This window comes from Cyprinodon tularosa, unplaced genomic scaffold (assembly GCF_016077235.1).
Source record: "Cyprinodon tularosa strain WSP-4 unplaced genomic scaffold, ASM1607723v1 ctg104, whole genome shotgun sequence".
Classification (NCBI taxonomy): Eukaryota; Metazoa; Chordata; class Actinopteri; order Cyprinodontiformes; family Cyprinodontidae; genus Cyprinodon; species Cyprinodon tularosa.
The window spans coordinates 1,413,811-1,437,483 of NW_024037827.1; the positions used below are offsets into that span (position 1 = coordinate 1,413,811).

General features: G+C 38.0%; 1 protein-coding gene across 1 annotated transcript; it reads left to right on the top strand.

The window, feature by feature from the left end:
* The first annotated feature begins 105 nt into the window (after positions 1–105).
* On the top strand, positions 106–21,365 carry si:dkey-16l2.16 (ras-related protein Rab-35). The gene is made up of 7 exons (XM_038282747.1): positions 106–269; positions 5,635–6,269; positions 13,140–13,190; positions 16,941–17,064; positions 17,135–17,259; positions 18,743–18,867; positions 20,926–21,365. The coding sequence occupies exons 2-7, from the start codon at positions 6,215–6,217 to the stop codon at positions 21,073–21,075; spliced, it is 630 nt and encodes a 209-aa protein (XP_038138675.1). The 5' UTR covers positions 106–269; positions 5,635–6,214; the 3' UTR covers positions 21,076–21,365.
* The last annotated feature ends 2,308 nt before the right edge of the window (positions 21,366–23,673 follow it).

The following is a 23,673-nucleotide window of genomic DNA, read 5'->3' on the forward strand; positions in this document are numbered from 1 at the left end:
TTAGTGTTTTCAATGATTTTCATTGTAGAAAAAACAATCTCTGCAGTTTGTCCTGCTTCCGTTTTTTCCCACTGCCGTGAACGCAGCATCAGAGAGCAGCTCATCACCAGCCTCCGTCAGGCAGTCAGGTGTGGCCGCCGTGGCTTGGAAGCATTCCGACCGGAGAGAGCGCTGTTCCAACGGGCTCCGACGAGGCTACAACTAGCGTCTGCCGCGGGGCCTGTAAACATGAGCCGCTGCTCGAGCACCGAAGCCACCGGATGACCGAAGTAAGTGTTTAGTGTTACCGCAGCTGCTCCGGAGTTTGTCCGGACAGTTGGAAGTTTCCTTACGTGCCAGATTCAGGCCCGCTCCGTCATTCCAGGCAGGAAAAATAAACCTGGTCGAGTTACTGTCAGTTTCGACACAAGCCTACAAACTCAGTTTAAAACATTTGAATGGTCGTTTAATACTCACAGCGGCCTTGTGCAGTTTTATAACCGTTTGTTGTATTTATTTAGGGAATTTAACGCGGATCAGGAGCGACCTCCCACCGGTTCATAGCTGAAACTTCTGACCGTTGGTCCGAGCAGCACTTTCACTTCCAGGAAACATTAGTAAATTGAGAAATAGTTTCACTACAAGTTACTCATTTCAATTTGAGACAAAGGAAACGATGCAGCGAAGTAAAGAAATACAAATAAAAAATATACATTTGTGGTTTTGAACCGTTTTAGGTTCCACTATCATGGCATCGAGTCCGTCATTGTTTTTATTTTATTGAGATTTACATAAACTATTCATGAACGAGTAAATATTCCCCAATGTTTCTAATGTGCTGATAACTCGTTTCATAGGTCATTAAAATGTAAAATTAATTGTTTAAAGTGAATTTGTTTCAACCAAAAAGTTCCTGCTTCAATTCCTTGGGAAATGACTTTAAAGTCCAAATGTCCTCATAGTTTAAAGCCCCCAAAAATATATTATAATTATAAAAAAGATTTATAATCTTTCATTTTCTTTTCCTCCCAATACAGTCATAGGTACTTTTTGGAAACAGCATATAAGAGTTACACCCTTCCAAACCGGAAATGCACTTCCATATAAGGACAACAGCATCTCTCGTCATCAAAACCGTTCACTGTAATAGCAGAAAAACCTGTTATCTATATATATAAAAAAAAATGTTCTTTAGGGGTTTAGTAGATTAGGTTTTTAACTACTTTATGGTGACAGAAAATTATTTAGTGAGCAGTTTTGTGTTTATGGTTAAGTTAATGGTATGACAGATCTTACTCTCTAAATCTTTTTTTTTTTTTTTACACTATGTTGTTTTGGTGCAGTTACACCTGAACAGGTATCTTATTTGGAGAAAAAGTAGGACAGGGTTAATAAAAGGTATGATTCCAATTTTGGGAATTTGGGAGTTGCTATGTCAGTTCAATTATAGTTAATGATACTGGTCAGAAGTATGGCAAAAGTTGAGGTTAAATGCTGGGAGAATGAAGTTTCTAAAAATAATCATTTAGTTTTTTTTCATTAGTGTTCATTCACCAATGGGAGTAGTTGCAGGTGGTCTGAGCTCACCACACTGTGCTTTTAAATCCTTCCACATGTTCATCTTTTTCCTAAAAGCCCAAACACAACTGAAAATGAAACTTGAAAATAAGATGTCCTATAACCAGCATGTCACTGCTGCTGGTAAAATAGATCCTAACTTTTGATTAGTTAGTCAATTTAAAATAAATTAGATTAAAATTCATGCCTAGCTAGTCTTTTGACGGCAGTAATATTAACAGATAAAATTAATTCTTGAGCTGCAGCATGCTAACAAAAAATAATTTTCAAATCGTTTTCCAACTCAAATAAGTATTTACTTCTGTTTTAATAATTAAACTCATGTGAGATTAAAAAATAATAATGAAAAGTAAAGTAATTGTAACTGTAAGAGCCATATTTTAAAGTCTCTGTTAAATTAGTGTCTTTTATACCTATAAAAAAAAGACCAAAAACCATTTGCTAAAGATAAAGTAAAGTTATAAACACCAACTTTCGATCCTGATAGTTTTGTAGTTGTTTTTGAGCTTAAATTGAATTATAGCAGCAGGTTCAATGAGAAGAGGTATTGATTAAAGTGATAATTATGGTCTAAATCGGAGGTCTTCAACAGGGGGTCCGCGAAGGTACTGCATGGGGGTTGTGAACGTTTTGTTGATTACGGTAAACTAGTTTTCTATTCACCACTGCTATTTTTTCCACGAATTGAAATGTCTTTAAATCCACATTAACGTTAATTCAACAAACTATAGTAAACAGATAAATGGAGGCAGAAGATGTCTTTCAGTCATCAATGCACACATTCAGCGACACACTCTCTCTTTAAAGCTGGGCACAGTTTCATTCACAACACCTGTCCCATCAACCAGGAATCAGAATCAGAAATACTTTAATAATCCCAGGGTGAAATTACTTTTGTTACATTACTCCATCTGTAATAGAGTAACTATTGGACCAGTTTGATACAACACAATTTCATACTATATATAATGTGTGTATGTGTATATATATATATATATATATATATATATATATATATATAATAAGGGGTCCCCGCTCCATCTTGCCATCAGTTTGGGGGCCCTTAGCCTCAAAATCGTTGAAGACCCTTGGTCTAAAACTCCTTGGATGTTTGTAAATTCTCAGTCTTCATGGTTATGCCAACCACAAAACAGGGCTGATTCAGAGGGTAAATGGGCACAAGAACTACTATTAATGGTACATCATGAATTGGTAATCCTTCAGAAAAACTTTGTATGCAGCCAAACTGAGCTACTGGCATGTAAAAAAAAAAACAATGAAAAAAAAACAAAAAAACACAGATAACAGGACTCTGTCCCTTTAAATTTCTCCACTGTGAGATCAATAAAGCCAATCAATCAATTTAAACCAAATGTCTTGATTTAAATTCTTGGAGAGTTATGTTTATATCTGAATCTTTGGTTGACCCACAGCACCATGCTGATGCTCAGTTAATGGACACTAGCATGAAATGTGGTTCTAATCTGCCTACGTTTAAAATATGTTAAGAATTGAGAATCTTTATTTAATGTTGCGAACATACTGTAATGATGTTTTTTTAAAGACATTCCTTCAGAATGAAATTGGTAAACTCTCCACCCTGGGAGAAAAAAAACCTCTAAGATCATTATGAAATATTAAAGAGTCTTAAACTAGGAATGAAATTAGAAACATTTATAGAAGACATAAACATCCCTGAAAGGAAAACATCTGTGGAAATTTAGTCTTTAGAAAAAGTGCAGCTTGGGCCTGAGAAGTCCATGCATTTGGCTGGTTGTCTAATTGATAATGAACTGGAGTGTTCAATGCATGTGAAATAATTTGTGTGTGCTTCTGTTTTAGCATCAGTGATGACAATTCTTCTCATTTTACCATGAAGTGAGGAGTATTTGTACCAAAGAGAGGATATTTTGCTGGTTCATCCTTTATTTTTTGCTCATGGTTAAGGACTAAATTGAATTTAGGGCTGGCTATACACTCGTAATGGTTAGGCCTGGTATTACTGTCAGGGTCAGGGCATAGAAAGGGTTAAAAAAGGACTGACAATCAACATCTGGTCCTCAATGCATATAGCAAAATGGCATAAGAAAGAAAGTGTGTAGGATGGGGAACAATTGCCTTCAGAGCTTTAGGAAACAAACTATTTTAGTCAGTTTGCTTTGGATTTGAGGATCCTGTTTTGTATTTTGTGATTGAAATGGTCAACTGGTGGATTTCCCAGGTGGATGTGATCTGTGGTTATACATCTGGCCCTTTTCTGGACTCTTATGCTGAGTCCAGAATCATATTTTTTAAAAGACATCCCACAATGTGCTGTTTTCTAAGCTTTTTGTATCCCAGCCTATTAATGGAAAGTTGAACATAAAGGAAAAAAAAGTGCCCAACCCACTGGGAGAACCGCAGCCTGGAGAGGATGTGAAGTAGATTCTATTCAAGAGGTTCTGGGAGCTCCACCAGGTGTGGATGGACGGACAGACATGTCCCATCTCAGCCGGGACTGTTGCTCAGTGGTCCAGAGTTTCTTTTCAGAAATTAAGATCCTGCAGCCTGAAGGAAGAGAACTTGAGGTTACTTGAGGTTGATTGTTACAGTTTCACGTTTAGTGTTATCTCCTGGTTTCTTTTTTTCTCATGCAAATTTTGAGTTTTTTTAGCAGATATGTTATGCCACACCGACCTTTTCAAGTTTACTTTACCCTTGGCCAGTTGAGAAAGGCAGACCACGTACTATCATACTGATGCATTTTACCAAGAAGACTGTATGTCACTTTCTCATAACAAGCCAATTTAACCATAGTCGTCAGCCGTTCATAAGGAGGAGGGTTCTTTTTCATCCAGTACCTTAACAGGATCCTTTTTGCTGTGGTCAGAGCCAGAACCAGCCACCTCTTGTCAAAAAGTGAGAAATATGAGTCCGGGAGTTCTGCTGTGAAAAATAATATACTCAAACATATTTTCATATGCTGATATCAAATAGATTTTTAAAAACGCGGTATCGATCTATTTTACTTTTAGAATCTGGTGAAATTTCATCGTTCTGTTACAAACTCTCGTGATATTTTGCAAATTCTTGTGAGATTTTGTTAGTAAAATAGATCGATTCCGCGTCAATATATCAACATATAAAAATATGGCAAAAGTTTGTGAATTTTCGGGGGATTTCGTAGCATAACGATGACATATAGCAATATTTCATTAGTAAAAGAGATTGATATGGTGTTTTTAAATGGCAATATATCAGCATATGAAGATATTGGGATATTTTAATGGATCAATACTAGACACTAGACAGTTCTGCGCATGTTGTAATGATTTTAATTGATCTAACGCTTGGTGATGTTTACACACCTCATCATCGGATAATTTTATTTGGTGTTCATGTAAACAGAGATTTTGAACTTCCAATCAACCAAGATTTATATTGAATCAGAGAAGTGTTGTGCATTTTAAACGTAGCCTTCCTTTTTTCCCCTACTGATTGAATTTATCAATTTTTTTCCCTCACTTAAGTTTCATATTTAAAGAAAAAAATACAATCACATGACTTTCAAAACCAAGCTTTTATTTCAATCATCCCCAATTTTTTTAATGGAATTTATAAAATAGTTTTGTGTTTTGAAAGCAAACCAATGTAAAAAACAAAAACAAAAAATGAAACGTAAATTCAGAAATGTTTGCAAAATGAATAGGCCTCTATATGAATTTATCAATCATTTGATGAATATATAATATTTTCATTATTAGGCTTTTTACCTCTGGAGTGTGACCCTCGGAAGAACATGAATAAAATGTGGAAAGTTTATATTTTCTTATCTGTTATTGGTTTTCCACACATTTTTAAACATATGTTGGTATTTTCGTGACCCATTTCTACGCTGCCAGCTCTTCTTGCCGGTGTCGGCATTTCAGGTCGTGTTCCGGTGAAGTCTGAGGGCTGAGAGGAAGAGGAAGATGAGGAAGTTATATTTAGTGACTCAGCTGCTGTTTGAGGGGCAGCCTGGGAGAGGACAGGAGGGACACAGGCTGTAAGAATCAACTAATAATCGCACTGATCTGTCCAACTGTGTTTTTATTTCAGGTTCTCTGGATCGTCCCTCTATAGAAGTGAGATTTTTGTTCGTGCCAAGAAACGGGGAACAAGGTGACTTCACCTGACCACTTGGGAAAGTGAAGTGAAATAAAGGGATCGAATACAGGAACAGAAAGAGGAACTCCAGCTGCTTTAAAGAAACGTGGCTGCATTGCTGATTGAATTGATCCCCAAAGAGAACTAGAGAATGCCTCGGCAAAGGAGTAAGTGTGGATGCAGAAGTGCTGCTCTGACTCGGGTGTGAATTCCCCCACAGCAGGGGTGAGCTGCATCCTAACGTGGACACATGCTGCTGGTGGCGGCTGTCGAGCATGAGTCATAAACATTGCAGCCCGGTCGGATTGCCAAACGGAGCCGCGGTTTCACTCTGAAACCAAACAGATGATGTGAAACTGGAGCCCAGCTGAACGACAAGTGCAGCAGATTCAACTGGAAATGTCCCCCCACTGGAGCGGGTGACGTCAGGAGGCGGAAGGAAACACAAACTGCATGTGCACCTGAAGAGGGCAGAGGTCACCTCCTCATATGAAACTGGTTTTACTGGGAAAGTCGACAAGAGGCCATCGAGATGGCTGGGAAAGACTACAATCATCTCTTTAAGCTGCTGATCATTGGAGACTCCAGTTAGTATGTTTAGACTGCTTTAAATCACATCTGGAAATGATGTGGAAACAAAACGCCTAATCATTCATTTCTGATTCCTTTCAGCAACATTTGTGTCTGACTCAGGGTTTCCTCCCTAAACTGGGAAGTTTAATCTCCTTAAGCACAGAGAGCTCACAGATGGACAGAATAGAAACTTTACTAGATCCTTCCTTTGGTCTAAAACAAGAATGAACTTTTATCTCCCATCTGCAGCTGGTGGGTCATCATAGTGAGGAGGAGGAGGACGACAGGTCAGGGTTAATCGGCTGCTAATAAAGCATAGATGCTGCATTAAAATAGTATAGAATATATATATATTATGTATATATATTTTTTTATTATATGAGAAAAAAGACCCAGCTGTTGCTGGTTTTCTGTGTTTTAGGTGATATGATCTCAGTTTCAGATTTTCCATAGACACAAGAAAAAGAAATACAAATTTTAAATGTTTGAGCTTCACGATTATTGTGCTGCTGTTTGATAAATTTGTGCTTTACTAGATTTACAGTTTTTTCAAACAAATTTTTTTCCCTTTAGTTAAGTGGTTGTTGGAATGTTATTTTTTACACGCATGAGATGGCCATCTAACAGGTTGCTTTGACATGACGTCACTAAACAGGAGGAGGGCAGAAAATACAGTGGCTATAGATCTGCTTTATGTATATATATATATATATATATATATATATATATATATATATATATATATATATATATATATATATATACACTATATTGCCAAAAGTATTTGCTCACCTGCCTTGACTCACATATGAGCTTAAGTGACATCCCGTTCCTAATCCTTAGGGTTCAATATGACGTCGGTCCACCCTTTGCAGCTAGAACAGCTTCAACTCTTCTGGGAAGGCTGTCCACAAGGTTTAGGAGTGTGTTTATGGGAATTTTTGACCATTCTTCCAGAAGCGCATTTGTGAGGTCGCACACTGATGTTGGACGAGAAGGCCTGGCTCTCAGTCTCCGCTCTAATTCATCCCAAAGGTGTTCTATCGGGTTGAGGTCAGGACTCTGTGCAGGCCAGTCAAGTTCATCCACACCAGACTCTGTCATCCATGTCTTTATGGACCTTGCTTTGTGCACTGGTGCACAGTCATGTTGGAAGAGGAAGGGGCCAGCTCCAAACTGTTCCCACAAAGTTGGGAGCATGGAATTGTCCAAAATGTCTTGGTATGCTGAAGCATTCAGAGTTCCTTTCACTGGAACTAAGGGGCCAAGCCCAGCTCCTGAAAAACAACCCCACACCATAATCCCCCCTCCACCAAACTTTACACTTGGCACAATGCAGTCAGACAAGTACCGTTCTCCTGGCAACCGCCAAACCCAGACCCGTCCATCAGATTGCCAGATGGAGAAGCGCGATTCGTCACTCCAGAGAACGCGTCTCCACTGCTCTAGAGTCCAGTGGCGGCGTGCTTTACACCACCGCATCCGACGCTTTGCATTGCACTTGGTGATGTATGGCTTGGATGCAGCTGCTCGACCATGGAAACCCATTCCATGAAGCTCTCTGCGCACTGTTCTTGAGCTAATCTGAAGGCCACATGAAGTTTGGAGGTCTGTAGTGATTGACTCTGCAGAAAGTTGGCGACCTCTTCGCACTATGCGCGTCAGCATCCGCTGACCCCGCTCCGTCAGTTTACGTGGCCTACCACTTCGTGGCTGAGTTGCTGTCGTTCCCAAACACTTCCATTTTCTTATAATACAGCTGACAGTTGACTGTGGAATATTTAGGAGCGAGGAAATTTCACGACTGGATTTGTTGCACAGGTGGCATCCTATCACAGTTCCACGCTGGAATTCACTGAGCTCCTGAGAGCGACCCATTCTTTCACAAATGTTTGTAAAAACAGTCTGCATGCCTAGGTGCTTGAATTTATACACCTGTGGCCATGGAAGTGATTGGAACACCTGATTCCAATAATTTGGATGGGTGAGCAAATACTTTTGGCAATATAGTGTATATATATATTAGTGCTGTCAGACTATTAAGAATTTTAATCACGATTAATTGCATAATATCAACAGTTAACTCAAGATTAATCCCAAATGAATCGCATATTTTATCTTTTTATTTTATTTATTTTATTTGGGCATTTTAAAAAATACAAATGTGCAATAATGTAAAAAAAAAAAAACTTTCTTATACAGTAAGTTTTTTTTTATTATTATTTTTTAAAGCACTTTTAAAAAACTAGAATAAAAATATCCTGGTTTAAATTCCGGCCAATAATTATTCAAAAATTGTAAAAAAATTACAAAACTACAGAACAGTAAACAGTACTTCAAAGAACTCCATAAAATTAAGTTTTTTCTCAAACGTAGGACAAAAATAAAGATGTACTGTTAAAATAAAGTGCACATTCCGTTATGAAATTCAGACTTAATTCAAATAAAATGAAGTTACTCACAAAATAATAAATAAATCAAACAAATTTACAATAACTGGGCTTTGCAGTCATCTCAACAACATAACATTTTACATGTAGAACATTTTCAAAATGCTTTAATATTCCTTTGGTCTGAACAGGAATTGCAGCAGCAGTGCATTCCACATGACTTCATTTATTTTTTTGTCTTGTTGGCACTAAGCCAGTGAGACGCTCGTTTCTTCTGGACGACATAGACATAGGACTCAGGTTTTGTCAAGACAGCCTTCTGGGATAACTTTAAAATGAAACTTATCATTCAGGATACCTTGTCTGCTGGCCATTTTTGCTCATTCAAAGCACGGGTCTGTTATGCTGCGGTCTCTCCCAAAACTTAGCGTTCCTGAAGCTACGGAAAGCGCCGAGGGTAAAACAAACAGTACAGCGAGCACTGCGGAAAAATAAAGAACAAAAGCGCACGGTGCGTTCGTTTTGATGCGCGATTAACTTGCGTTAAAAAAAATGTCGCCGTTATAGTCTAAAGCAGTTAACGCGTTAATAAGCCCATTTTATGTAATTTATGGCTGCTTGATGTTTCGAGCTTAGAACATGTTCCAACTGTCAAACATGGTGGTGGCAGGATGATGCTGCTGGGTTGCTTTACTGTAGGATGTAGAGCGGAGGGAGGACGACCTTCACATCCTTATAACTTCTCTTTAGGTCAACGACTAGATGGTAAAAACTTCAATTCAGTTGGAGTATCAGCAGAACCATGATCCAGAACTTGGAGGCTAGATCCTGCTAACGTTTAGCTTCATGGATTATTTTTAAAAGGCAGGTTTGATGCAGGGAACCAGCCTATCCAGGCAGAATTATGCCGACTAGCCTAATGTGGGTGTGTATGCATTTATTTGAGCCTCTGCTTAAAAATAAGAGCCTTTTTGGGTCAGATAGTTTCAACAATATGGCTTTTTTTATTTTTTTTATTATAATTAGAGATGTTAGTTGTATAGTTATTTCACCCTAGTAAAGTATTGAAAGCCCCCAAATAATTATTGAATGCTGAGTATTTTACATTTTGAACGGTTTGAACCAGAAATGGATCTACTAGAGATAAAATACTGACAACTCTTAACGACTCCAGTGAACCACTATTAGAAACAAGCTTATATCTGTTTAAGATTTAAGGACAGGTGAATAATCAGCAGCTATAAAATGATCTGACAGCAGCTTCTACTTGAAAAACGTTGCTTTTCTGTGCTTTAAATATTTAAATTCAAATGATTAATAGAATTAGTCAGTTACAGTAGTTCCTGGGACAATTTATCTTTTTTGATAAAATAAATCACAGCTGCCGACTGGGCCTGTTGTTGTTGTTTTAGAATCTGTTAATGAAGCAGTGTTTTGGTTTTGGTGACAGAAGCTATTTTCGGTGCCGCTGTTGGAGCTGAGTCACAGTAGGTCAGCTTCCTTCCTTATTGCCTCTGTCTCATCTGCAGCTGAGCTCCATGTCAGGACGGAAACCAGGCTTTGGAAGCAGATTCCTAAAATCAGAACATGGTTTCAGTTTGATTGCAGAAAAATGGTCATTTTCCTGAAACGGGCGTCTATGTTTCACTCTCATTGTGTTGCATTGCGTTTTAAGTTTTTGGGGAGATACTTGCCAATAGTCTTTCACACCAACATGTCCTATTTTTACAAACTAATGTGCGTTTCAGTGAATGAGAACAAGAACTAAAAGTAATTTTCATAACCAAAGATTTATTACACATAAAAATATGGATTTAAAGCATTTCTGGTATTTTTATTATTTAAACAACAAATAAAACCTCAGTCTAATTCTATGCTCTAAACCAGCTATTTTTAACTTCTTAAAGAAAACTGCTCTAGAACTGAGCGGACCAATCACAGCGCTGGAGGCAAGGGTTTACACATGTGCCAGAATTACCCATAATGCAACAGCAATCTTCTGTAACCAAAACTCAACAGTATAGCATCAGGGGAGCTATGTTTTTTATGATATATATATATATATATATATATATATATATATATATATATATATACAGGTGCTGGTCATAAAATTAGAATATCATGAAAAAGTAGATTGATTTCAGTAATTCCATTTAAAAAGTGAAACTTGTATATTATATTCATACATTACATACAAACTCATATATTTCAGATGTTTATTTTGTTTAATTTTGATGATTACAAATGACAACAAATGAAAATCTCAAATTCATCATATCAGAAAATTAGAATATTACTGAAGACCAATAAAAACAAAGGATTTATAGAAATGTTGGCCAACTGAAAAGTATGAACATGAAAAGTATGAGCATGTACAGCACTCAGTATTTAGTTGGGCCTCCTTTGGCCTGTATTACTGCAGCAATGCGGCGTGGCATGGAGTCGATCAGTCTGTGGCACTGCTCAGGTGTTATGATAGCCCAGGTATCTCTAATAGTGGCTTTTAGCTCTTCTGAATTGTTGGGTCTGGTGTATTGCATCTTCTTCTTCACAATACCCCATAGATTTTCTATGGGGTTAAGGTCAGGAGAGTTTGCTGGCCAATTAAGAACAGGGATACCATGGTCCTTCAACCAGGTACTGGTAGCTTTGGCACTGTGTGCAGGTGCCAAGTCCTGTTGGAAAATGAAATCTGCATCTCCAAAAAGTTGGTCAGCTGCAGGAAGCATGAAGTGCTCTAAAACTTCCTGGTATGTGGCTGCGTTGACCCTGGACCTCAGAAAACACAATGGACCAACACCAGCAGATGACATGGCACCCCAAACCATCACTGACTGTGGAAACTTTACACTGGACTTCAAGCAACGTGGATGAAGTGCCTCTCTTCTTTTCCTCCAGACTCTGGGACCTTGATTTCCAAAGGAAATGCAAAATTTACTTTCATCAGAGAACATGACTTTGGACCACTCACCAGCAGTCCAGTCCTGTTTCTCTTTAGCCCAGGCAAGACGCTTCTGACGCTGTCTGTGGTTCAAGAGTGGCTTGACACAAGGAATGCGACAGCAGAAACCCATGTCTTTCATACGTCTGTGTGTGGTGGTTCTTGAAGCACTCACTCCAGCTGCAGTCCACTCTTTGTGAATCTCCCCCACATTTTTGAATGGGTTTTGTTTCACAATCCTCTCCAGGGTGCGGTTATCTCTCTTGCTTGTACACTTTTTTCGACCACATCTTTTCCTTCCCTTCGCCGCTCTATTAATGTGCTTGGACACTGAGCTCTGTGAACAGCCAGCCTCTTTAGCGATGACCTTTTGTGTCTTGCCCTCCTTGTGCAAGGTGTCGATGGTCGTCTTTTGGACAACTGTCAAGTCAGCAGTCTTCCCCATGATTGTGTAGCCTATAGAACTAGACTGAAAGACCATTTAAAGGCTTTTGCAGGTGGCTTGAGTTAAATAGCTGATTAGAGTGTGGCACCAGGGGCCATCAATTTTGAACCTTTTCACAATATTCTAATTTTCTGATATGATGAATTTGAGATTTTCATTTGTTGTCATTTGTAATCATCACAATTAAACAAAATAAACATCTGAAATATATGAGTTTGTATGTAATGTATGAATATAATATACAAGTTTCACTTTTTAAATGGAATTACTGAAATCAATCTACTTTTTCATGATATTCTAATTTTATGACCAGCACCTGTATATATATATATAGTTTTTTGCATCTCATCCACAGTTAGCTGATTGGTTCTGACCGGTTTCTGTATGGTCTTTGAAATCTCTATGGCGCTCAGTCTTAGCGACCGGCCTTACATATAAACTAATCGAACAAACTGGTTTATTGCTCTTTAATCGAGAACATAAAGTTAAATCTTTCGTTCTTAGATTTATAAGATTATCCTAAATATTATTCAATATTGGAGGTGAGTGTCAGAGCAGAGGTACCTACCATCAGTATTTCGCTGTGTTCCTCCATGTATTTCTTTTGTGTTTTGTCTGAAGCAGCATGAAGCAACCAGTGAAGCAGAGATCTTTTAGTTTTAGGTCCCTAACCAGCTCCACATCAGTTAATTTGATCATATTTACCTTTAAAATGACTGATCTGTGGATTTTGTCAGAGCGCTAGTGGGACATGGTGGTTCTCCAGCAGAGGGTCCTGGTTTCTCTTCACATGGAGGACGAGCCACATAGACTTGGTCAAAGAAGCTGTTCAGCTATATTAAAGCATATTAAGGGAACGTTTAGTGGAAGGTAACATTAGCTCAAACCTTAAGATGATTACAGTAGTAAGTTAACTTCTGATGACGTTCTAGTTGAGATAACGCTGAAGCTTTACTCCAGTTGCATCTCTGGTTCACTTCTGTATCTGTTTGGTTTTACTGGAAACAGGCCGCCACTGAGGCATGAGGAGGCCGACCAATCTGGTCTTTCTGGAGACTGGTTTTACTAACCTGCTAATCTGATCTCTGATCTGTTCCTCCCTCAGATGTGGGGAAAAGCAGCCTCCTGCTGCGCTTCGCAGACAACTCCTTCTCCGGTGAGTTGCTACAACTTCTACTTTCAGCTTAAAGGCAGAAACATTGAATCAAGTTCAGACATCTTTGGGAGGTTTTTTTTTTGTCTCAACATGTCTGAAGCTGAGTGAGGGTAAGAAGGTATGAGGAACACTGGAAATTAGTCATGCATACAAAAATGATCTCCTTGAGCAGTTCTGGAACACATAGATCTACAATGCTCTTTATTTAGCCCTCATTTAATTCTAAACTGCAAAAAAGTATTTAGTATTTACTCTTAAAGGTATACTATGCAACCGGTGTTGATTTTCCAGCGAGGCTCCCCCCAGAGGGCGAAAGTAAAAGTGCACTGTCATAAATATGCACAGCTGTTCTCCTGGTTTCTCCGTCAAGCCAGGCGCGGTTGTTTTGAGCTTAGACAGGCGAACGCAACAAATGACTAAGCATCTGACGCGCCACAAACGCGCTGCTGCTCGAGATGGAAAAATTGAATTTTTGCTGCTCGACGCGCCGTGTCAACCAATCAGAGAAGCTGATCTGGGAGCTGGCAGGGAGAGAGACACAGCACTGATGATCAGAGCGCTATGATCACTCCTCTTAAACAGTTTATTGACGCCTAAATTAACTTAAAATGCAGAAATCTGCCGGCAGAATATGTTGGCTTTTATTATCCTAGTGCCTGCAGTTTGGATTATTTAGATGAAAAACACCTACCAGCCACCGCGGTGAACCGCGAGGAGGCGACCTGGCCAGAGGCTGCTGTTGGAGGGATTCCTAATGTCGGCGCACCGCTGGTATGTCGGGGTCTGAGCGGCTCCGACAGAAAAAATATTGAAGGCAGGATTATAATCTGAATGAACTGACGGCACTGATTACGTTTTCAGGTGTATTTTCTCATTTAAACACATATTAAAACTAGTGTTGTACCGATACCAGTATCGGACAGGGCCCCGATACTGCCCTAAAATGGTGGTATCGGTATCGGCGAGTACCAACCAATAGGGCACCGATACCATTTTGAGAGCCATAAGTTTCTTCAACTATTGCCACCCATTCCTGGTAGGCAATAAAAAGTTCTACTGGATTCACTTTGTATTAGATTTTTTCCTGCTTCACAAAGGAAGGCAGCAGCTTGACAAAGCCATGATGGCAATTATTTTACATTATTATGGTATCGGTATCGGCCGATACTGCACAGCCAGGTATCGGTATCGGTATCGGGGCCAAAAAATGGCATCGGCGCAACACTAATTAAAACTACTTTATTCCCACTGATCACAGCAAATATAGCTGCAAGGCAGAGAAAGGATAGTGAAGCTCCGCCCAACGCGCGTCAGACACACTTTTGCAGCCAGAGCAGCAAAGCTGCTTCAGCCGCGCGTCAGAACTAACTCGTACAAGCAGTAAAAATGAAGCAGCAGACGCGATTTTGCTGCGTCCGGTGTGAAAGCAGCACTGCACAAAGATCGCCACTGTGCTGGCAACGAGCATGCCTTTAACTGGGGGTTGTAGCAGTTCTCGCCGTAAAGCAAGACCGACTCTCGCGACACTGTGGGTGCGGGTCGGTGCTCCTGCAATTGCAAGTGCGGTATTTCCCCCACAGACCACCAGGGCGGCCGAGAATACCTTTGTTCAACCTGAAATGACTCATTTAATCATCCAAAACGTTATGGAACACATTAATTAACTGAAAAATGTTGCATAGTGTTCCTTTAATTTGAATAGGTAAATAGAATATAATTTTTCACTCTTAAAATAAGATAATGAGCTATGCACCTGAAATAATACAATGCAATAGTTTTTTTCTTATTTTAAATGTAAATTGTCTTTTTCCATTGGCAGTTTCTGACTTCCCTCTTCAATTCAAGAAAAAAATGCACTTATTTTAAGAAAAAAATATTTAATTTTTTTTTGCAGAGTATACCTTAACCCTTTGGGTTTCTCATGTTGTGTTTTACTTTACACTCACCAGAAATATATATTTAAAAAATGAAAGGCAAATATGATCATAATATAATCATAATAATGATTTTTAACAAAACCTTTGTTATGAATGTCATTTTCATCAATCATCACAATGAAACGGATATTTGGGAATAATCTGAATCATTTTGAGAGAATATGCTTCTTAAAAAAACTGCCAATAAAATGTTATGTATCAAAATAGAATTAAAGTATTTGAACACTTCTGAAACCCCAGTATTTTCTTTAGTATTAACAATGTAAAAAATATTATTTTCATTATTTTAATGTTTAGAAAGGTTTCCAAAGTGAAGGTCATGAGCCACCAAGTGGGCGGAGTTACGAGATGGTTTTCACAATCATTGTGATCCCAGAGGTATATGGAATATTCCTTCAAATATATAGATGTAACTTTTATTTATTATTCTAGAATATTAAAAATACAATAAAATGTTAAAAGGCTTAATTAAATCAAATGTTTTTTCCAAACATTTCAGCCCTTGACCCCAAAAATACCACTATTACAGACTGGAGACCTCCTAAAAGTTGATCTTAACTTAATTGCATTGTATTTATTTACATTAAAATAAAGTAAAAAAAATATATTTCCATTTATATTAAATATTTTAGATTACTTTTAAATTACTTACTTTAATTATTACTTAATCCATTATTTTTACATCTACTTATTTCATATTACATTTATATTCATGGGACGTTCCACATGAATCGGGGATCAAATCACAATGGCTGTAAAACCATCCCATGACCCCCAACCTGAGAATTACAGAAGAGGGTTAGGGCCACTGGAAAAAAAAAAAAAAGTTAACTGATTTTAAATTTTTATTTTAATTTAGTATTCTGTAGTATCTCTAGTATTAATTCTGACTTTAATCTCAGAATTTTGGATCTTAATGTAGATGGGCACCATGAAGGAAAAGATGTGGAGCACTCAGCTTCACTGACAAAGATTCAGAGTTGTTTGAGGTGGCCAGTGACACATTGGTGGAAAATGAGGGAATTATGCAACTTTTTACGTGCCAGAGGGGTCCCCTCATTAATGGAGGAGCAGAAGGTCATTAAAACAAGAGAGCTAGTCTCTAAAACATACATGGCTATGGCTGGATGCTAACATGTTTGTTATTTGGCAGAATTCTGAGATTAAAGTCCGAATTCTGACTTTTTTCCCATACTAAACTGAAATAAAATTTAAAAATCAGTAAACTTTTTTTTTTTCCAGTGGCCCTAATCCTCTTCTGTAGAGAATCCCTGAATTTAATAATTAAATGGTCAATCATTTTTAAAAACATCAGAAATGATCCATTCGGTGTCACAAAAATAAACCGACCTAAAAATTAAAATTTATCGGCGTGCACAAATATGTAATCTAGAGTGATGGAATTATTTGAATATGTATTTTCAGAGGGTTCCCAGTTTGTTGTTATTTCAGGAGTCACTGGCTGAAATGTTTTCAAACTGCTGGTTTAAAGCAAACAAACCCATTAAAGGCTGGTTTAACAAATGGGCTCTTTTAGTATTAAATCTTTAGTTTTCCAGTGTATGCAAATTATGTTTTTTTTTTTATTTCTTTATTTAAAAGGCACTATGCATTTACATAGTCTACCTATAATCTGAAGAGATGCTAAAAAAATACAGGATTATATCCCAGACTGATTTCCATCCTCTGTTCCCTGCTGGGACCAGCCGAGCTACTCCACTTTAATTATTCCTTTGTTTTTGGAAGCAGCTGTGAGCAAATTAAACCTTAAAGCTCGGTGCATTAATCATAATTGTTTATTAACTCCCTGCAGGCAGCTACATCACCACCATCGGAGTGGACTTCAAGATCCGAACGGTGGACATGGAGGGAGAGCGGGTAAAGCTGCAGATCTGGGACACGGCAGGGCAGGAGAGATTCAGAACCATCACCTCAACGTAACGGAGAGACCTTTTCAGATATTCCGCTCGGCCTCCTGCAGAGCTTTCATGTTTGTTCTACCTACAGGTACTACAGGAACACCCACGGCGTCATCATTGTTTACGACGTGACAAATCCAGAGTCGTTTGTGAATGTGAAGAGGTGGCTGAACGAAATCTCCGACAACTGTGACAACGTCTGCAAGATCCTGGGTAGGTCGGCCTAAAGAACACATCGGGGCTCTGCAGACGTGATCACATGCCATCCTGATGCAGCACAGAACCAGATGTAATTTACTGGGATTTTATGTGACTGACTAACACAGCACCTTACTGTGATCATACTGTGACTAGACTTAGACAGATTTATTTTGTCATTTTGTATACACACGTGTAAACAAAAAGAAATTTGTTAAGAACAGCTCTCTAGACTAAACGACAAACTGAGCACATCCCTCTGAACACAGCCTCTCTAACATGAAGCATAGCAGTAGTAGCATTATACTGTGGGACATTTTTCCTCATCGTTGGTCAAAGTTGACGGAGACGTGTCTGGAGTTAAATCCAGGACATTCCTGACAGCAGCAGACTGGAGACTTGGAGAAAGGTCTACCATCTATGTTTTTTCTTAATTTATAGCTACGTATCAGTTTGTTACATTAAACACATTTCAGTTTGACCTTTATACTCACACAAAAAATTGTCCCAACGCTGCTTTAGATCTAACTGTTTGAGCTAATTTAACATCTCTTGTTGTTCCATGCAGACCTTTGCCATCAACACCTTAGTTTATAGATGTTTGAGATCTGCCTCTTTTTCAGTGTAGTCCTGTTTCTCTGACTGACTAACTGGATGTGCTCTCTTTGTCCTCTGACATGGAGGTTGGCTCTGAGCTCGTCTGCCTGGCTGTGTGTTTCCTGGATGGGGACGCCTGTGGAGCTGGTTGATGCTTACCTTTTGTATCTGTGCCTCTTTCTGTATGTCAACTACTATTTCCTTGAACCCCAGTCTGCCTCGGCAGATGGCTGCTCACACTGAGCCTGGTTCTGCTGGAGGTTTCTTCCTGTTCAAAGGGAGTTTTCCTCTCCACTGTCGCTACAAGAATGCTTGGTGTGAGGGATTGGCTTCTATGCAATGCAATCAAATGGTTTTCCTTAGATCGAAAACCTTTAATCAATTGACTGGATGATCTGGTTGAATTGTATCTCACTGTTTTGTGAATGGGCGCTATATAAATAAACTGAATTGAATTAAATAAACATTCTGTCTGCACAGAGGAAAATTCAGCCTCCTGGGCCCACAGACTGCTTGGAGTCTGATTTCTGATTCATTTGGCTAATTTAATGACCACTTACAAACTCCATGTAGAGCTTTGATTACCAGATGTGAGGAAAATAATTAGAAAATGTGGATCAAACCTGATTCACCAGCACATTTTAAAGCATTCATCCTAATAATAATGAATCATAAAAGTTGATGTTTTTAAAAGAATATATTTCACCTCTTTATACATCAACCCAATGACACTCCTCGGATATGTAAACATTAATGGTCAGAAGTTAAACCAGGTGCTCAGAGGTTTGTTCTTCGACACAATGTGATTTATAGAAAGAATAATTTATTCTTTGGGTTTCTAAGGTTTCACAGCAGAATAAGTGATTGTTCTTGTATTTCTAATTTTTCTGTTTTTCCTCAGTGGGAAACAAAAACGACGACCCAGCCAAGAAGAAGGTGGACACCCAGGATGCTGTGAGGTTCGGGGAGTCGGTGGGAGTTCGAGTTTTTGAGACAAGTGCCAAAGAAAATATAAATGTAGAAGAGGTGAGGTTTCCTTTTTATTGTTATTATGGTGCTTTCTTTAGACATTATTACCCATTCAGAGACTCGGATACTTTCTCCCTTACAAACTGTTAATGTTTGGAAGTTTTACTTGGTTAGAAAACCTAAAGCAGCATGTTTAATTGAATAATAATAATAATAATAATACATTTTATTTGTAATGCACTTTACATAAAAAAAAATTATCAAAGTGCTACAGGTAAAATCATCATAGAAGGGTAAACAACCTAATGTAAAACTAAACATCATGAAGTACAAAATAGTCCTCTGGAGATCAGACCTCCTTAAAACTGCTGTAAAAGATTAAAAGAAACGAATGATAACTGGATAAATTTTCAGGCGCTACCAGGAAACACTTGTTTTTGGAGGAATGAAGAAAAAAAAATTACATTTTTGTAGATTAGAAATATATTTTGTTGGAACCCAAGCACATACAAAATTTATACTTTTAATCTAACTAAAATAAAAATGGAAAACATTGATTGTAAAATAGAACCCTAACTGCATGTTCCTTAAATGGAAACATGGACACAACAGAAAGTAAGATAACTGGGTCATGAACAACTTTAATGGAAGAAAAAAAAACATTAATAAAGTATCTTAATATAAATTTTGTTTTGTTATAAAGAACAAAATAAGCCTCTTTATTTCATTTCCTTCTTTTCTTTAATGTATTAAAAAACATAAGTAATAAAACAGGATCTCTAGCTTCAAAACCAGCATTACTGTGAGGACAAACGTTTAAGCTTCATAAAGTCACCTTTTTGCAAGTAATAGTACAATTTTCTTTTTTTTGTAATTAAGGTTTCAGTTTGGCAACAGCAGAACAAAAACTCCAAATGTTTACTTTGAATTTTATACTTTTTGACTTGACAGAAAATCTGAACTCTTAACTCTATCATACATGATCATAACATAGGGTGACCATATTTTCATTTGGGAAAACCAGGACACCTTGGAGCGGGGGGGTGGGGGGGGGGGGGGGATCTCTGTTTCCATGCATAGAGATGTCTGTGGCATGCACTCACTTAACATAGGCCTACATAATCCTACGATAACATGATATTTACAGTTGATTTATTAAAAGCGCTTTTCAGTTAAAGTCAATAACAAATGATAATTTTATTCAAAATGCATTTATTAAAAATGCTTAACGATTCCTGTAATGACTGAATAGCACAATGAAAGAAATAATGTCTCATCTAAACATCCCTCACTTAACAATAAAAGTTAAAAATAACTCTCAACTCCCAATAATAGATGATACTCAGCCTTAGTAATGAACGAAAAAATTTCTTTTCTGTAGGCTATTGGAAAAAATAAATTAACAAATGAGCTAATTAACAAAAAAATACCTCTTGTGTAGCAAAAATAATTCAAAATGTACCAAAAACTAACTAACATATCAATAGACTATCATTACTTTCGGAGTCCAGGTGGCTTTCAGATCCTTGCACCTCCATTGGACACCGAGACATATGTGCCTGCTTTGCACACTGTGCACAAGGCCTCCCATGTATCTCGACCCGGTCTGAAAGCGGGGAAACTCTTTTGTAAATCGTCGGTAAACATACATTTGCGCTTTGGCATGTTGTTGGTGTACTGACAGCCACGCAATCTATCTTCTGATTAAGAACAGGGCTGGGCTCAGGGATTACGTCACATGCAGCGCCGTGCCCTAGTGCCTGTAAATTTAATGGTCCAATGAAGGTAATTTAAAAAACATTTCCTCACTTTCTAAAAAAAAAAAAAAAAAACGGGACAGGACGTGAAATACGGACGTTTGATCACCCTATATAACACCCAGATAAAATAGGTTTGCCAATATTGGTATGCTTTGAAAAAAGTATTTTTGGTGTGTTTTGATTTTTAAAAAATGCTTTCAGGTTCTTTGTGGGTTCTTTAAGGGGAGGAAATTCTGTGTGGTTTTCAAAAAATGAGGCAGGGGATGTTTACTGTTGTATCCCATATTTAAAAATTAACAGCCAACAGCTTCCTGTTTTTTGTACAAATGAACAGTTTCCTTTTTTGTTTTCTTAGATGTTTATGGCTTTTACTCGCATGGTGCTCCGAGCCAAGAAGCAGAGTCAGGACAGAGCTGAAAGGGAACGGGAGCGGGAGAAAGACACGGTCAACATGAACGCCCAGAGAGACCGCGACCGCCGGAAGAGAGGGAAGAAATGCTGCTGAGACGGAGAGCCGTCATACGGGACACTGTCTGGGTCATTATTCCTGGTTTAACCTGATGGATTCACAGTCTGCAGCACTGACCGCACGTCCACGCCCCCGAGTACCTAAAGGAGCATTCTGGTGTTTTTTTTTTTTAAAGGTTTTTCTGGGTTCTGATGCATAAAACTTTATTTGTACTGAAGGTGAACGTTTCTGAGAACTGCAGTCATTGTTCCTCTGAGCTCTGCCCTTATAGACTTCCAGATGTTTGAGGAAATATAAAACGATGCCTCTGAAGAGCCTCAGTCTGCTGATCTGATCCTATTAATTCATCTCTCCCCAAATTAAAAGACAGAAATCTGAAATATTGTGTGGTTTAATGAGACGAAGAAACTGGACATAGATGATCGGTGTCGTTCATCTTGATGAAATCAGTCTCGGCTTCTTTCTTACCCGAAGCTGCAAAAATTAACCATTGCAATTTTGTTTAGTTTTTTCAAATTTTCAGCTTTATTTTAGTGAAAACAGTGAAACTCCCAGCCACCTTCAAATAATTTGATTTTTATTGTTAAATACTGAAATTGGCAGATTCTTATAAACCATTCCTCTGTAAAAGGAGCATAATGGTTTGGAGGGATGCCAGCACAATCAGACGCTCATTTCAAACTGTCATTATCAGATAAAAACACCAGTTTGTTCCTTTAACTTCACTTTTCAACCAGTTTTTCAAAATACGTAACAAATGTCCTTCAAAAGGGAACCGTTTGTGACTAAATCGTAATGTTTTAAGGTGTGAAGAGTTCAGTAATTTACTTATTTCTGTCTAAATGATAAATCTTCACTGGACTCTTAATGTTTTACTGTCTACCATGAAGATGTGTTCAAAGCAAAATAAAGCAATAAATCTAGTAGTTTCTCTGTGTAACAGTGACTGAACTATTACAGCTCTAACAGGAAATAGCCTTAATGTCTTCCATCACGTTCTGCCTGGAATGATCTAAAAATGTTTATCTGCTGCTGTTTGTGATGCTTTAAAAACAAAATAAACCATTTAAGAAGTTTTTCTTCTAGAGTTTTGATGGTTCAGTGGAAACTTTGACTGAATACTATTCTGTTCCCTCAAAATATTCCCTCCACAATCATTAAAGGAAAAACATTTAATGAACCAGAGACAAAGTTTAGGGACAAAGAACAAAAATGTTTGAAGATCTGAAAATAATGAAAGTTGTTAAAATGTGTTTAGAGCTTTATCTGGAACAATGATTTAAAGTTTGACATGCTCTTTTTTTTTTAGCAACACCTTAACCAAATTATTGGCTTAATTTAAATATATTTAATGATTTTTAATGTGAATATTCAGGTCTTGGTGGGTATCTACTCTCCATGCAGGCTGCTCTTCTCCAAAACACGCCTAAAAGTCTGATCCGTCACTGAATGCGTCACGTGACCCAAATCTGCAGCAACTGTGTGATGCCATCATGTCAATATGGACCAAACTCCCTGAGGAATGCTTCCAGCACCTTGTTGAATCTATGCCACCAAGAATTGAGGCAGTTCTAAAGGCAAAAGGGGGTCCAACCCGTTACTAGCATGGGGTACCTAATAAAGTGGCCGGTGAGTGTATATATATATATATATATATAAAACTTGAGGGTTCTGTGCAGTATCTTTCCTGTTCCTAGAACTGCACTTTTCTGGATCTGCTGTAACCACACATCAAGTTAGGGGGCCCTGCCCCGAGTGGTCCAATGGCCATGGGCACCACTGATGCCTTGACCTTCCAGCTCCTCTCTGAGATCCTGGTATTTCTCTAGTTTCTCGTGTTCCATTTTCCTGATGGTGCAGTCACTTGGTATCACTATGTCAACCACAACAGCTTCCCTCCGCTTTTTTGTCTACCACCACAAGGTCTGGTTGGTTTGCCATATATATATATCTTAAAAAAAAAAGGGGGGCACTCAAACAACACAATATATCCTCAATCAAATAAATCATCTTCATCTGTGAAATCAAACTGTCCACTTAGGAAGCAACTGATTGACAATCAATTCCACCGGCTGTGATGCAAATCGAATAGACAACAGGTGGAAATTATTTTTTATTTTAGATTTCTGGATTATTTACACATTAAAAGAATAATACCTTAAACTAGCTTGTTGACAGATCATGTTAACTTACCTGGGTTTATTTTGCATTTGCAGTTAATGAACCATTTATGGTTCTATTAAGAAAGCACCTTTGTTGAAATTGAAAAGGTCGTTTTTTCGATCATATTTTTTTATGCCTTTAATTTTCAGGTATAAAAAAAATGTCAAGTTTTTTTCTAGTTTTACATTTTAGTGTTGTGAAAACCCTGAAAAATAATCTGAAAGTATTTGTTTCCAGTTAATGTAGATGTTATAGATTGATTTATGAAATAACTAAGTAAATCTTAAGGTTACCTTAATGTTGAAGAAGCGATGTAGATCGTCAGACTGCTGGTAAAGGATGAAAGCGATAAACTCAGGAAGCTTCTTAGACCAACACATTGGTTTATGTGGCACAGAAATTAGGAAGGAAACCAAAAGGTGGGACGTATCGACACCTGATCACCACATCCTCGCTCCGTTTGACTCCGAT

Bases quoted from the DNA above. Each gene is read 5' to 3' on its own strand.
- si:dkey-16l2.16 (XM_038282747.1), top strand. From the start codon at position 6,215: ATGGCTGGGAAAGACTACAATCATCTCTTTAAGCTGCTGATCATTGGA. The intron at 6,270-13,139 runs GTTAGTATGTTT...TTCCTCCCTCAG, and splicing joins GCTGATCATTGGAGACTCCA to ATGTGGGGAAAAGCAGCCTC. The intron at 13,191-16,940 runs GTGAGTTGCTAC...AACTCCCTGCAG, and splicing joins CGCAGACAACTCCTTCTCCG to GCAGCTACATCACCACCATC.